This window comes from Melospiza georgiana, chromosome 6, assembly GCF_028018845.1.
Source record: "Melospiza georgiana isolate bMelGeo1 chromosome 6, bMelGeo1.pri, whole genome shotgun sequence".
In the NCBI taxonomy this organism is placed as follows: domain Eukaryota; kingdom Metazoa; phylum Chordata; class Aves; order Passeriformes; family Passerellidae; genus Melospiza; species Melospiza georgiana.
This window is the reverse complement of record NC_080435.1, coordinates 14356305-14371098: the sequence shown is the minus strand read 5'-3', so window position 1 is coordinate 14371098 and position 14794 is coordinate 14356305. Positions and strand designations below refer to the sequence as shown.

Genomic DNA, 14794 nt, shown 5'->3' with positions numbered 1-14794 from the left:
AATTTTGCTATTCTAATCAAGGTTGCTATGAATTCTTGTGAAGCAGTCCTCAGCTCACCTGGTTCCACAGAGCCACAGGCACTAAAGCACTGAGGATAAATAAGAATTGGTGGAGCTAGGGAGGCTTTGCAGCCATAACTCATCTAATTCAGTGGTTATAAGAGAAATGTTGATGACAGCATTAAGGATACAGATCCACAAACACTGCCTATTTTTGCAGCATTTTGTCCGAGCAGGACAAGGCACCTGGTAATAAAGATGGCAACTTTCCCAATCATGCTAGTAGTCTGGTTGCTCCTTTTCCTAGCAAAGATGAAGTAATGATAAATATAAGGACATCTTCTCCATCCTGAAACTTAATGCAGACTGGTTGGGTAATTTCAGTACAGGTATATATGTATGGAATACTAGAGAAGAATTACTACTAGAAGTATCAAAACATGTACTTGCCTTAATTTGTGTGTTAGCTGAGCAGACAGACTTCTGCTTTAATGATGAAATATAGTCATTTGTAAAATGCTGGGCCTGTATTTTCAGTTTGAATTGAATTTGCTTACAGTATCATTCCACTTAGTGCTCTAATTTGCTTGAATATTCACTGCAGAGATGTATTCCTAGGCTGCTCTTAACTAGAACACTGCCAGAGGTCTGCCTCTGCTGCCATCAATGAGAAGCTTGCTCATGAGCCAAACTCCCCTCTCAGATAAACGTGAGGAAGGCCTTGAAGTCACTGAGACTGCACAGATGTAACTGAGTGGGGAATTTGCCTAAGTAATGTCTTCATCACAATCAGGAAACAACCAGAAGTAAAAGAGATGTAATTTCATAAATATGAGCAATGAAATAAACCACAAACCCAAAGAAAAGCAGCATGAGACTAAACCCAGAAACTCTCGGACAGATCGCTCTTTATTGACGATGATTACTGATTTTAATCAAGCTTTACTGATTTACAGGAGTGGGAAGTTTGGGGGAAAAAGGGTAGATTTAATTAGCTTCAGAGGCTAATGACAAACTTGAAGGCTGGAGCTCACAAAGTGTAAGGAATCTTAAAAGCTGTGCCACTCATAGCCGTGCCTTTACAAAAAACCAAATGCTTGCGTTTAATGAGGCGATAGTGCCTGCGCCATTGCCAAGGGCTAATATAATACTTGGCTTTGTCTTTGGTGACGATTCTCTACAGACAGGCATTGCAAACACACAAACGGCTCTCAGTCTTCCTCTCAGCTTTCTGCAGGAAAGGACTACTTCAAATACTGCCACTGTACCAAAATGGATACATGGAGGAAATGCAGAGAGAGCTCCCTTCTTCCCACACTCCCCGAGCACTGAGCTCAGCTTTCTGCCAACAGAAATGCCCAAGTTCAAGTCTCCATTGCCCTTGCTTTGCATGGCTCCAGCAGCAGCAAGCAGGCAGCAATCCAGCCTGCCAAGCTGTGTGGGGATTCCCCCAGCATTAGGGAATCATAATGTGCTGTTAGCACCACCATGTCCTTCTAACTTTGGTATAAGAATCTTAGCCAAGGTGAGGGCAATATCTGAAGAGCAGCTGTATTGCAGCAATCTCGATCTGCCACAGCAGCATCTCATGGCCCTCAAAACCAAGTGAAGATTACAGAAGCTGTGCTGTTTAGGACAGCTTTCTGTTAACCTGACATTTTAAAGGAAATAAAATTTAAATGGTCAGGCTGTCTGTCTGCAATTCCCCCATAACATCAGAACCCATTATCAAGTCTGAAAGAGCAGGGAAGGGAAAGGGAAGTCTCTAAGATTCGACAAATTCAATGGAGAGTGCTGAATGTCTGTGGAAAAAAACTAAGACTAAAACTATCACTCCCACTACAGAAAGCTCACTTGTGATTGATTCTTGATGTATTTCAAGAGAAAGAAAAAAGATGGACAAGCAGCAGATACAGCTCCAAATAAGTCACAAACATTGTCCTCACCTAGTCCAAGAGACAGTGGACAGAGAAAGAGCAGGAGCAGCAGGGAACTATAGGGTACAAAACTGGAGAATACAGAGTTCTTTGGTTTTACAGTTCACTGAGCAAGTTATGGTTTAGCTGCACAGGATAACAGAGAACGTCAGAAGAGTTGAGGCTGGAAGTGATCTCTGGAGATCACCTGGATCAACACCCTTGGTCAAAGCACAGCCAACCAGAGTGGCTGCTCAAGGCTTTGTCTAGTCTGGATTTGAACAGATGCAAGGAAGGAGACATCTCTTGGCAACCAGTGCCAGGTGCAACCCACTCTCACAGTGAAGGAGCTTCTTCCTATATTTAAATGGAACTTCCTATTCACACACAAAGGCCTGACTAGGATTAGTGCCTTAGCATGAATGGGATTACATGCAGATAATGTAACACAAATTATCCTTCCCCTCAGTTCACAAGCTAGGCAAGACACATGAAATGTGGAAGAAAAAATATACACCTAAGAGAAAATAATTCTCCAAAGACATATGGTGCATCAGTATTCATTTCCCAAAGACAAAGCATCTTGCCTAAGTAGGAGACAACCATAAAAATACCTTGTTTTTTAGTCTACCATGCCCATACAGTTAAGAAAAAAAAATCTGACACTAACATTTGCTTACTTAGACATGGGCTATGTCCTTGAGTATTTCTACCAGCCCTTCAAGCAGTAAACATGAACCTATTTAAATACAGCCTGAACAATTAAGGGTCTCAGCCTTGGAACTGTAACATCCCCAGAAATTTTCTGAAGATACTTTCCTAGCATCTTAATTAATTTTCTCTAAGAGATTACAGCAGTAGAAAGAACCAAATATCTGTCTATTAGCCTCTAGATTAGGATGACAATCTTTGGATCAGTTTCCATTTTGAAGAGGCACGGTAATGCCAAACATTTAAACAAAGATAAACAAACAAAACCCCAAAAGCAACCAAAAGAAAAACTGACCAACCAAAAACCCCACAAAAATGCAGACCAAAAAAATGGATGATGAGGACTTCAAAAAGAAAACCATAGCCCAAACCTGTACCTGCTGCCAGCACGTTTTCTCAACAGCCAAGCTACCCATCATTCAGAATCTGAAAATATGGTGAGAGTTTTGTAATAGAATACTGGGAAAGATTAAGGGATTCCAGTATGGTGAAAATCTAAAAACAGTCAAATCCATTCCTTAATCTTGGGGACAGGTCACACTCATTAAAAGGCATTCACACAATCACTAAATAAGACTCACCCAGGGCAAATGGCTGGCATGATAAGTAACCCAATCCTCTGCTGGCAAACAATCAGCAAAAGACATCAGAAAATTTTTAGCATCCCACACAGTACATTTAACACCACAAAGATTTGGGATATGAAGTCTTATTTTCCCACTTAAACTTGTGCTTTAATGCAAATGCAACAAAACATTAGTCTTAACAAAGTCTTACACTAGATGAGCGCAGACTTCATCAGAGCGGGACATTTATTTTATTTTTTAATATAATTTTTGAAAATGAAATTGTACATCTCCGGCTCATGTTTGGCTGCAAATATGTTCTTGAAGGTCCCTCTTCTTCATAAATTATATTCCTGTAAGGCAGACAAGCCATCACTATGAACCCGGGCTTCGGTGTGCCTCATCCTGGACCAAAGCAACAAAACAATCACTTTTCCAATTGGAGCATCTGTGTAAAAATCTAGTGTCTGCACTACTAGCTATGCATAAAATAATTAAATAATATTTAAGATATTATTGAAAGTAAATTAAGAAAAAAATTTTCTAAATTAAAAATAATTAAGAAAAAGAATGAAAGAAGATAAAGAGCTAAGCAATTTCATCATCATTCCCTGCTGGATCAATTTGAGGACCTGGCACATTCTCATTTGCAGCTGCTGTTCCACTTTGATAGACTGACACTTAATAGTTCTAAGAGTAGGCTTTGGACAAACAGTAAAAAAATTAACATATTTTTTGTCAAGTCCAGTTTGCTTCTTCCAGAAACCAGCCCCTCCATTACTGCTGTTGCAGTCAATAGTGCTTTTGATAGGTAAAATACAAGGGGAGCCAGTTTATGGCATTTAAAGCTGAACACACAGAGCAATGACACTGCAAAAACAGTGTGTGTTAATACATAGGTAATGTAGACATTCTTAAAAAATACATACATTACCACACTGATTTGTTTTCTCCCCCATTAAGCATATAGTGCAAAAGACAGCAAATCAAAATTGCTAAAGCTTCAGGATAAAAAGACAGCATGTTGTTTGGAGGTAGAAGCAGAGAGCCAGAAGAGCACTTACTAAATGGATGCCTGAAAACACTTTTCCTTTTTAGAAAAATTAAAGGTAAGTACTTCACTGGAAATATTATCATGCTTATCAGTCCCACATAGTGTTGGAACACTGAAATGAGAAAGAAAAATAGACAGTACTTGCACCCCACCGTAACCCACCTGACCATGATTTCTCTCCTCAATATCCCCCTGCACCCTGCATTAACCCATTTGCTGTCAGCTAATTCACAGATCACAGTGCAAAGTTGTCACCAGCAATAATCTCCTTTTGTCAGTGGCTGGCAAGTTTTCTACTTTCTTCCAAACTCCTTAATTATACCTTAATTATCTTTAAAAATCACTGATTATCAATGGATGGATTATTAAATAAAAAACTGAAAAGCAGCCTGTTATCTGTGGTGAGCTACACAAAGAACAGTCCCTTCCAGTCTAACCTCATCCCATCTCAAATTAATAACGCTTATGTGAAAAAAACAAAAATTTAAAAAGCATTCCCCAAAGTAGGTACAACAACAGTCTAAAAGCCAGAAACTGCTTAGCACAGCCATGGGGTGCAGAACAGCAAGCCTGGCCATTAGAACTCCATGAAAGAGTTATTTAGGGCAGCTTTAGGGCTACTTTTTATCAGCTGGCCTGATATGTCTCTGTGGCCTTCAGGAAATAATAAAATAATTTCCTCAAATCAAACCAAGAGCACTAACAGTTCAAGGAAAGTGTCCTACTCCACCACTGAGCATCCATCAGCCACCTGCACCAGCCTGAAGGTGACTCTGCCCTCCAGGAAGGCAACAGCACCACCAGCAAGAGAATGTACCTGGGTTTGCCTAAACACACACCACCATTCACCACCTTTGTCCATACTGCTTTCTGTCCTTAGTCTCATGACACACTTGCATTTAATAGCCTTTAAAAAGTTTATCCCAAGGTCATTGCAAAAAAATCGAGTGCAATCCTGTTTATACAGTCCACAGGACAACTGCACCCTCATAGGCATCTCTGCCACAAGTGACACATCCAAGAACAAAATGCTTGCAGCTACATCAATAGCCAGTACTGCACTTGATGAAAGGAACCAAAACAAATTCTGCTGTTCTACCTGAACTCCACTCAAACCCAACTTTCAAAAGCTATGAAGCAATGGAAAAAAGTCTTCTGGGTAATTTTTTTTAGTGTGGTTTTTAACATATTTTTATTAGTAATGTTTCTAGTCTGTAAATATAATTAATTCATAAAAATTTTATATTCCTATTCAAAATTAAATGTAGAATAAGTAAAATGAAACTGGATGAACAACATTAATATGCTCTAAAAGTAGTCATTTTATATCAAATTTAATCTGGTCACACTTCTGTGCCTTTTTAAAAGACTCTCTGGCAAACTCACATCTACCAAGCATGGATGCTCATAGGAATAGTGTCCAAACTGTCTAGAAAAAGTGAGTTTTTGGTTTGAACTTGCAAACATCTGCATTGGAAGTGCTTGCACAACGATCTAAGCAGAACTAAATTCTCTTATGCAATCTACACAACAGACTACATTCAAGAGTACAATTCAAATCTTTGAATACTGCATAAGTGCAAAGAATCCACAAGTGAGGTAAAGACAGTTGGGGAAAAGAGATAAAAATAGCGGTTTGCCAGAAAATCTGAAACAAATAAGGATTTAAAGGAAATCACTCTGCATTTACAGACACTGCAGAAGGAAATGGTTCAAGTTCATTAAGAACACTATTTACAACAAATTATTCATGTTATTCTACAGATCATTATGGCTGTTTTGTAGAAAAACATAATGTTTATGCATGAACTGGAAATGGAACAATCTCCTCATATTCCATAAGCAGAATGAACAGCATTATTGACTAGGATTGCTAAACATCTTGTGCTTGTTAAAAAAAAAAAAAAAAAAAAAAAACAACAGAAAATTTCTTTGGGATATTTCTTAATAGGACCATCCACAACAAACAAAAAAAAAATCCACCCTCATCCATTTTATCCCTGACTTGATGATCCTTCTACTGAATTGAGCTCAACTTCAAATATGGACTGACTTCACAAGGGCAAATTACAGTATCTTAGCATTTGAAGAGGACCACAACTTGAGCATTCATTTATGTCTCTGTCTTTACTGCACCTCCATGGAAATCTACATCCAGGCTTCCACCCTGTCTTATTGTGACTGCTCTCCTATGTGCATAGCACAGTCCTCATGCAATGTGTTTTACTTCAAAAGGTATTACTTCCAAACTTCTCATTTCCTTTCCATTTTTTCTGAAAGCTGGAACTTTTCCACCACCTGCATTTGTTCTATATTAAGCACCTGCTAATTTTTAGGTGTGTATCACATTTATTATTGCCATTGCAATTATGGTTTAACTCTCTAAAGCACATTAATATTAAAGACTTCCCAAAATGTAATGTATGGAGTAAACTTATGGTATTCTGAAAAACATTGCAATGCTGGAGAGTCCAAAGCATTCACTGGCTGCTCCAGTCAGTTTACAAAAGGAATTGTAAGAACCTACCTAAAATACTACTCTTGGTTCTTCTCAGAATAACAGATTTTCTAGAGATGAAAAGAATTCATCTCAAGAGGTAAATTTTAACAAGAAGATTTTTTCCTTTCTTCAACCTCTCTCCTCACCCTAATGCAGTCCTCCTTGCTGTGGCAGAACAAAATGATATTAGAACAATAACAAAAAGTAGAAAAGTGCTTGAACAGTGCAAGAACCCTATTTGTGAAATCAGTGCTTCCACAGTTCCTGCTGGCATCTGGAATGTAAGTATATAGTCATAGAATTGCACTCATTTGACAGTATCCGAATTTAACAACTCTTGGGTGAGAAAGCTTACTGTGCTTTACAAAGAAAAACAATAATCCAGAGCCCGCTGCCATTTCCACAAGTTCATAATAATTGTGCTACCAATAATGAAGTAAAAGACTAATGGCATGCCCCTACAAAGCTTTCAGAAGTCAAAATTCATTTTCACTGCATTTAGCAAACAGAAATTTGCTAATTCAAACAATAAACAAAACAAAACAACTAAAAAGAGTGAAAGTCATAAACAGGATAGCTGAACTTTCCAGTTCAGACAAGTAGCAGGGTAATACTAGTTTATTTCAGCCAGTAAAGCAGGCAAAGCAGTACTTTTGAAAAGTGAAAGGTATATAAAGTTAAGAAAGACCAAATCTCTCAAAACTCATAACCATTACTTGATAATCCATTACATGTGAGTCACTATGACATAACTTTCCTTGGGAAAATTTCATTATTAAGACCTCTACTACCTCCAGTATTGCTTGCAGTATTTATTTCTGTGATCACAAATTCAACATTTGAGTCTTCACAGACTATAATGAGGAAGAGTATGGGTTCACACCGCTTTGAAAGAAACTTTCATAAGGAAAGCAAAGTATATGTATGAAAATATTATTAGGATGTATACTGGTTTGTTGTTTGCTTGTTTGTTTAAAAAGGCCATGAGGAAAACTGCAATGATTTACACCTCTTACAATGATATATCCATCTAGACAGCTAAATGGAAGAAAGCTGTACTCCTTAGACTATCTCTAGATCCAATACGCTGTGTTAGAAAAAAAATTATATGTCCTCTTCAGTATGAATGAAGAGGACATACTTTGTTTAGCCTACTTACCTAAGAAAACCAGGCTTCTGAGACCACATTGACTACCCAACATTCCTTGAACAGAGCTGAAGTTTTCAACCAAATTTGACAGAGACAAATAAAAAAATTAAGAAATTTCAATTTCTGCCAGCGTCATGGAAACAGATGGGTAAGGCTGTAAAGAAATGACCTGTTTAGGCTCTCACTGAATAAAAGGCTATTAAATTCTCTAAGACCCAAATTTAATTATTTCTGTTCTTACATAACCCAACAGCACAGTGCTGAACACCTCGCTCACGGCTCATATATAATGAACATGTTATACACCAAAATAGCTGTAAGCTATAAGGGATGCAATGCAGGAAAGGGAACCCCTACACTTTTTGTGAAGGTCAAAGTGCCGTGAGTTTCAAGCACGACTCTCTCTACCAGGCTTAAAACAAAACAAAAGGAACATAAGAAAATGAATAAGCAACATTAAACTTCCCATGAAGTTTATCTCAATGTGAATAGACTAATTCCCACTTAGAACTAATGCCTTATTGCTTGTAGACAAATCAGCATTTTAGAAATTTCCACTAGGCACTGAATTGGTGCTACAGCAAACAATGATGCCAAAGCCTATACAGTGACTGTCAAATGAAAACACAAGAAAACCCTCCAAAATGCTAAAGAACTTCACAAGAAATATTTCAGTTCCTCATCTTTGCACTCATTAATAAATATTCACTACAGTCAATTTGAATTACTGTTAAGAGTTTCAAAGGTGAAACAGGTGTTAATGAGGCCAAAAGAAATACAAGAACAGAGGTAACTGTGGAATTTAAAAAAAAAAAAATAGACTAAGGAATACTCAGGAAGCTGTTTTCATGTAAAATTAGTGGCAAATGAAGAAAACCTGTACCTAAAGCTATAACAATGGTTCATGATCAGGTGTGACTGGGGCTTCTCAAGGCACTCTGTTTCCATGTGTGTTACTGTAACAGGACACACATGCATTGCTCACTACTGTTAATTACAATGAAAACCTCCTATAATTAACTGTTAAAGAATGCACCAATGGAACTGAGATAAAACAACCTTTCACCACACATCCATATATATACACAGCAGTGATTTTTTTACTCTGGCAATTCTGCAAAATAATTCTTTTAGTACAACAATAAAGGTTCTGATGCCTCTCATATTCTTGCAAGATCATTTACATAGAGATTCCATAAGCTATTCCGGCAGATGACGTCAGGAAGAGGTGCTCTAAATTCAGCCTATTACAAAAGCAAACCATCTTGCTACAGCACTCAAATGGGATGTCAAATTCATACGTTGCATTATTAAACAGAATTTTTGTCCCTCTCTCATTCCCACTAGGGGCAAAGACCTAAGCCCAACCATTTTTCAGCACTGCCCTGTGTAGCCCCCTCCCAAGCTGTGTGCCTGAGAGGCCCTAATCCTCTCTTTGTGGCATCGGCCACCCTCGCCAGGCGTGACGCACCAGCCCAGAAGGCTGCTCGGGACAAGTTCTGCATATCTGATCAATCAACACTTTCAGTTGTTACCACCAATGTGAACAGAAGGCTTTTCCCTGTCAGTTTTGCCCACCCACAGCCAGATGTCACGGGGTCCCACTAACGTCCCAGATATCACAACCGGACCTCTCTGCAGGGACCAGTAGGTTGCTGGTAAATACATTTTTTCAGCTTTTAATGTGGCAATCAGCATGAACTTCACAGAGAGAAAGCCAAAGAGAGTTTTACCTACCATTAAGTCCTCCCTCCATGGAATCCTAAGTCTGCTCTGAACTATGAATGAACCCTCACTCCTCCCCAAAACCCCTTCTTCTGATGCCAGTTATTGGAACAGTCAGTGAGCAGGTATGAGTGATTAATACGTTTGTATAACACCCATGTATCTGGGAGCAAAGCTTGACCTGCCTATCTAAAATAACTTTATTGAGTCAATAATTTTTTATTCTAAATAAAAGTGATGGATATGAAGATCACTGCAAAATGGACAGGACTTTGCAACAAAACTTACATTTCTTTCTATTAATCATTACATTTTGTCAGATTTTTCTTCTCACTCTTCCTCATCCCCTTGGAAAAAAAAATTCCAAAACATTACCTCCTAATCTTCCAAGCTTCAAAGTCAAGCTCTAAATGAATTAATACAATCACTTCCTTCATCTGTAAGCCACTGCAACCCAAATGCCAAGATACCCAACACACTATGGTGAATCAGGCCCTCTTACTGCACTGCTTGTCCTCTCCCTGAAATGCTGCAGGTTGCCAGCTTACCCACCAAAACAAGCAGGAAGAGGATGAGATACATGGCACACACTGGCTATGCCATTCTGCATGCTCCCAAATGTGATTAGCACAGAAAATGCGAGAAGACCAGAAGGCATCTTTCCATATTTAGCCATCTATGTTTAATACTGAGTTAGATTTCACCTCAGTGCATTATTCCATTAATCAAGGGTGGGTATAAAAAGGGAGACACAGACTGACATCAGCTACTTTCAAGATCTCTCTTCCTCCTTCCCCCACCTCCAGCTTCTATGACACCATGTATTGTGCATTTCATGTGCATTCATGTGTGCGAACAACAGAGACTTATCTATAAAGATCAGTTATATGGTAAAACTGCAAAAGGAAACTTTCACCCTTGTCCAGCTGGTTGAATAACTGCAGAGGCCAACAGCAGCAAGCCTCTAAATACATCCTGTTCTTCTCTCTCCACCCCCACGTCTCTAATCACTTAGGAGGAAGATAGGAAGATTAGCAGAGAGGAAAAAAAACATAACCAAAGCTGCAGATAACCCTTTAGGACCCAACGTCAGGCTACAAGAACATGGACCAAAAGGTTAATGCAGCTGTATTTTCAGGAATCTCAAGCACAATTGCATTTAAAGGGGAGGGAGGGGTACTGAGAAGGTGAGAGAGAGAGAAAAAAGGAAATGGTGATGAAGGCAAAAATGAATTTGTCATCTACAGCTGGCTCTTTGATCACCTGGAGTATTCAGGAAAGGATTATCAGCAGAAATAGGGCAGTTTTATTAACATTATATCGTAATTTTTCTTGTAGGATATTTTCATTACCATCATCAAAACAGATTTTAGTAAGAACACAGCTGCAGGAGACCCACTGAGCTATGCAAAGGATAAAGGTGGTAACCAAAACAGTGACAGAGAACTACCTATAGCAGCTGATTTACTGAAGAGATTTGGGGAAAAAAAAAAGAAATATAAATAAAAGTCACTTCCACTAGAAGACAATGTCATCTTCATCCATGTCTCTGAACGGTTGCTATGGGGTTGTGAAGAGGAGGGGAAGGATGGGGGGGAGGTTATAATCAATCATCTCAGAAGAGCATTGCTTCTTACAGAGAAAGATCTGGATTTTGACTGTGTCCCTAAGAAAATTGCGGACTGCAGAGCTGCTGCCACGCAGGGCAGTGAGGAAGCAGGCAGAGCAGAGGCAGCAGCTGGGGATGGAAACGCCTATTAAATCCTTTAGACAACAGATGGGCAAAGCTCGGCTGGGTTATAAAAAAAAAATACACCACAATGCATCATGTTTTATTGTCCCACCATAATGAACAACACTTAACACCCACATGCCCAAAGAAGCCCCCCTATGGCTGATCTTACCCCTTCCCTAAATTATAACCTCAAGTCTCAATCCACTTTTGGGGGGATCCCAACCCAATGAATTTGCCAGATGCCATTGCTTACTGCACCTGTTACTAAAAATAAAATATTTTAAGAAGGAAGACATTTGGGCTTCTTTTTAAGGGTTTTTCTTCCAATTAATACTCCCCTGCCCTTGAAGTGAATATGCTACCCAAGCAAGCAACAGTAAGTCCACATCTTGAACGCATTTAGGGGATCTAATTATGTCATGTAGGGCAGAAGCACCTGCTCTCTGCTAATTCCCTCCACTCGCTTTCCTCTTTTTAATATTTCTTACCATTGTTCCATTCAGGAAAATCTGCTGGGAGCAAGTTTCATAAACAAGCCTTAAGAAAAATAATTAAATAACCTCCCTTCCCCCCTCCCAACCCCTCCTACAAAAACACAGCATAACCAGAATGAATTCTGCTACCGATCCTCTATTTTTCTTTTATTTCAGACCCTACCCACAAAAACCACCAGCCCATCCATCCATATTTGCTAAATACCCACAGCAGCCAGTGCCAGAGACATACTGTACATATTTCCACCAACCCCCCCCAACTGCACCTTAAGGACTACACCCTTTTCAATCATGATGTCATGAAATACTGCTGGTGACTCCCCCACTACCACCACCACCACCTCCTCGGTACTACAGGCTGTGAACCTTTAATTTCAATATAATTTGATTAAAAAGAAAAATGCTCCTAAGTAGGGCAGTGAAAAAACGGATGTGAAAATTCACTACCAGCAGATCATCTATTTTTTCCTCTGCATGCACTCTGGCTGTCATCAGAACAACACCCATTAGCAGGAGTAATGAACATAAAGCATCCTGGGCTTTTTTTCTTTTTCTTTTCTTTTTTTTTTTTTTTTCTAAGGATCAAAGAAAAAAAAAAAGGAAGAAAAGAAGGAATTAAAATGAAAACTAAAAATAAATAAAGGCCAAAATCCCCTATGAATATTATCTTCACTGAAACAGCAAATGGGAAAAGCTGAACCCTCGAACACCCCATCCCCGACACCTCGCCGGCTGCTACAGCACCTTCCCTCTAGCAGCGGTGCTGCTGCAAAGGAACCAACCTGTCTGTCCTTTTCCTAGGGTTTTCTCCAAACGATAGGGTCCAACATATTGTGCATGTTGAGCTCCGCTGCCTTCTTTCCCTGTTGATGTCATTTCTACCTGGATCTGTAATTCTGCAATGTGTATGTGCTGATGAGCTGGAATTTCTCTCTCTGCAGCTCTTTAAATTCCCACTTTGCAGCTGTGCAAGCAAAGCACTCTTTTTTCTTTGCTTTAGTCCCCTTGGTTGCAGATTTTCGTCTTCCTCCTCTTTCTTTCCTCTCTCTCTCTCACGTGCTTGTTTTCTCGCTGGGTCTGCTCGGGACGCCGAAAGACGAAGGAGTTGTTTCAGTGTTCAAAGAGGGGGATCTGCGATCCAAGCCCGAGGAGCATGATGCTGGTGATCCGAGCTCCGCACGCCTTGTTCTCTCCAGGAGCTGTTCAAGGGAGAGCCAGAGCTGGAGCAGCGGAAGAGCCGGGGCCGCAGCTGTGAATGGCACCGAGCGCAGCCAATCCCCTCGCCTCCCACCTCCTTCTCCCCTCCTCCTTCACTACCTTTTCTTTTCCATCAGCAGCAGTTGCTGCCTCTGCCTGCTACAGAGCATCATGACCAATGGCAGCAGCAAACACCTAAGTTCACCAGCCTATTGATAAGGCACAATTAAATATAATTTAATGTGTATATTAATTTAAGACCCAAACATACACTTCATTATTTTTCCTTTTTTATTTTTTCTTTTTTTTTTTTTAATCCTCTGAATTCTACTCCACTATGCAGCTGCAGATTATTAAAGAAAAGGCAAGATTGTGGTAGGAAATAGGAAAGGGGAGACAAGCTACTTCTGAAAACGAGCCTGGGAAATTATTTGATTCTATTTGATTCTGGCAGACCTCTGTCTCCTTGGGGTTTTACCCTTTAAAGAAAACCTTGAGGAAAGAGGGGGGTTGTGGGGGAGAAGAGAAAATAACAGGCACAATTCTGTAACCACTGAACTTAGTGACAGACCTGCTTTTGAATTAGATAGGGAAAAAAAATCTTTGGGTCCTTAGTGAACAGATCAAAAACTGAATGGCCACTCTCTTAAATAAAATTGCAACCGAAAATTCAGGGATTAGATGGCAATAGAAGCAGATTGTCTGATCCACAGGCACTGTACTAGCAGCGTAAGAAAACTTTCACTGTTTTTGTCCAAGTATGGCTGTGTTTAACCTTTAGACATTAGGGAGCTGGACAAAAGAAGGGATTCTGCAGATACTTCAAGTTCAGCAGAAACCTATGTACTTTCTGGATTCAGGACTGTACAACAGTTTCAGCCAGTCTCCAGGGATATCCAGCTGAAGCTGTTCCCACACACACAGGTTCCATTTTTACTCTCTTTTCCCTACTTCAGACAGAAAACTGGTCAAGATATTGCTATTCAAATTCCAACTGAGACACAGAGCAAGAATTCTTGAGTCAGGGAAAGTAGCCTTGACAAGCCTGTAAAGAGAGAGGAAAACTTTTACAAGTCTTATCATTATCTGTTGCTCACTGGAAGAAGGCTACTTCAGGTTTGTTATTTAAACCCTTTTTTTTTTTTTTTTTTTGAAGAGGGAAATTGACCTTTTTAAAATATCTATATCCACAAACAACAGATGCCCTTGTAAATTGGAATAAAACTAGAAATTGGCAGTCTACCTGTACCACAGACAACATGACTATCCACCAAGGTGCAGAGCAGTTAGTAAGAGGAAGAGGGAGGAAATCGGGCTTAAGCAATTCCAAGATTTCTTCAGGAAACAAAACCTTAACACTTGGTGTGGGAAAAAAACAACCCTGCTTTGCCCTTTACTGTTCACCTTTACTCACTTCCAGACTGTGTCAGTGCAGCAACCTGTAAGCAAAGTCCCAAACACCATCCCCATTCCTCAGCTTCCCCCTCCACAGGTACCCTGTGTGACCACACACTCCTTCCCAGCCAAGCACTGCTTCTGTGAATTTCCAGTGGCAAACTGTCCCTTCCAACCCTCCAGGTGTTTCCTTTGCCCTCACTACTCAACTCAACTCCAAATTGCCATTTCTCCAAGCTCCCCAGACCTCTCCTTGTTCTCCCACATCCCTCAGAAGACCTCCTTTCCCTCTGGCTTACGAGCCATGGTGGGACCATTCCAGGAGAGGCACCATGGTGGGAGAAGCACTCT

The 14794-nt window shown here is 39.9% G+C and overlaps 1 protein-coding gene across 10 annotated transcripts in view; it reads right to left on the bottom strand.

Moving 5' to 3' along the window:
• BRSK2 (BR serine/threonine kinase 2) overlaps window positions 1-13087 on the bottom strand; it is a 304344-nt gene extending 291257 nt beyond the window's left edge. For all 10 annotated transcript variants that reach the window (XM_058027269.1, XM_058027271.1, XM_058027274.1 and 7 more), the window contains exon 1: window positions 12634-13087. In XM_058027269.1, coding sequence (XP_057883252.1) covers window positions 12634-12727 — 94 coding nt within the window. In that variant the 5' untranslated portion in view covers window positions 12728-13087. The remainder of the gene's footprint in view (window positions 1-12633) is intronic.
• Between the last annotated feature and the right edge of the window lie 1707 nt (window positions 13088-14794).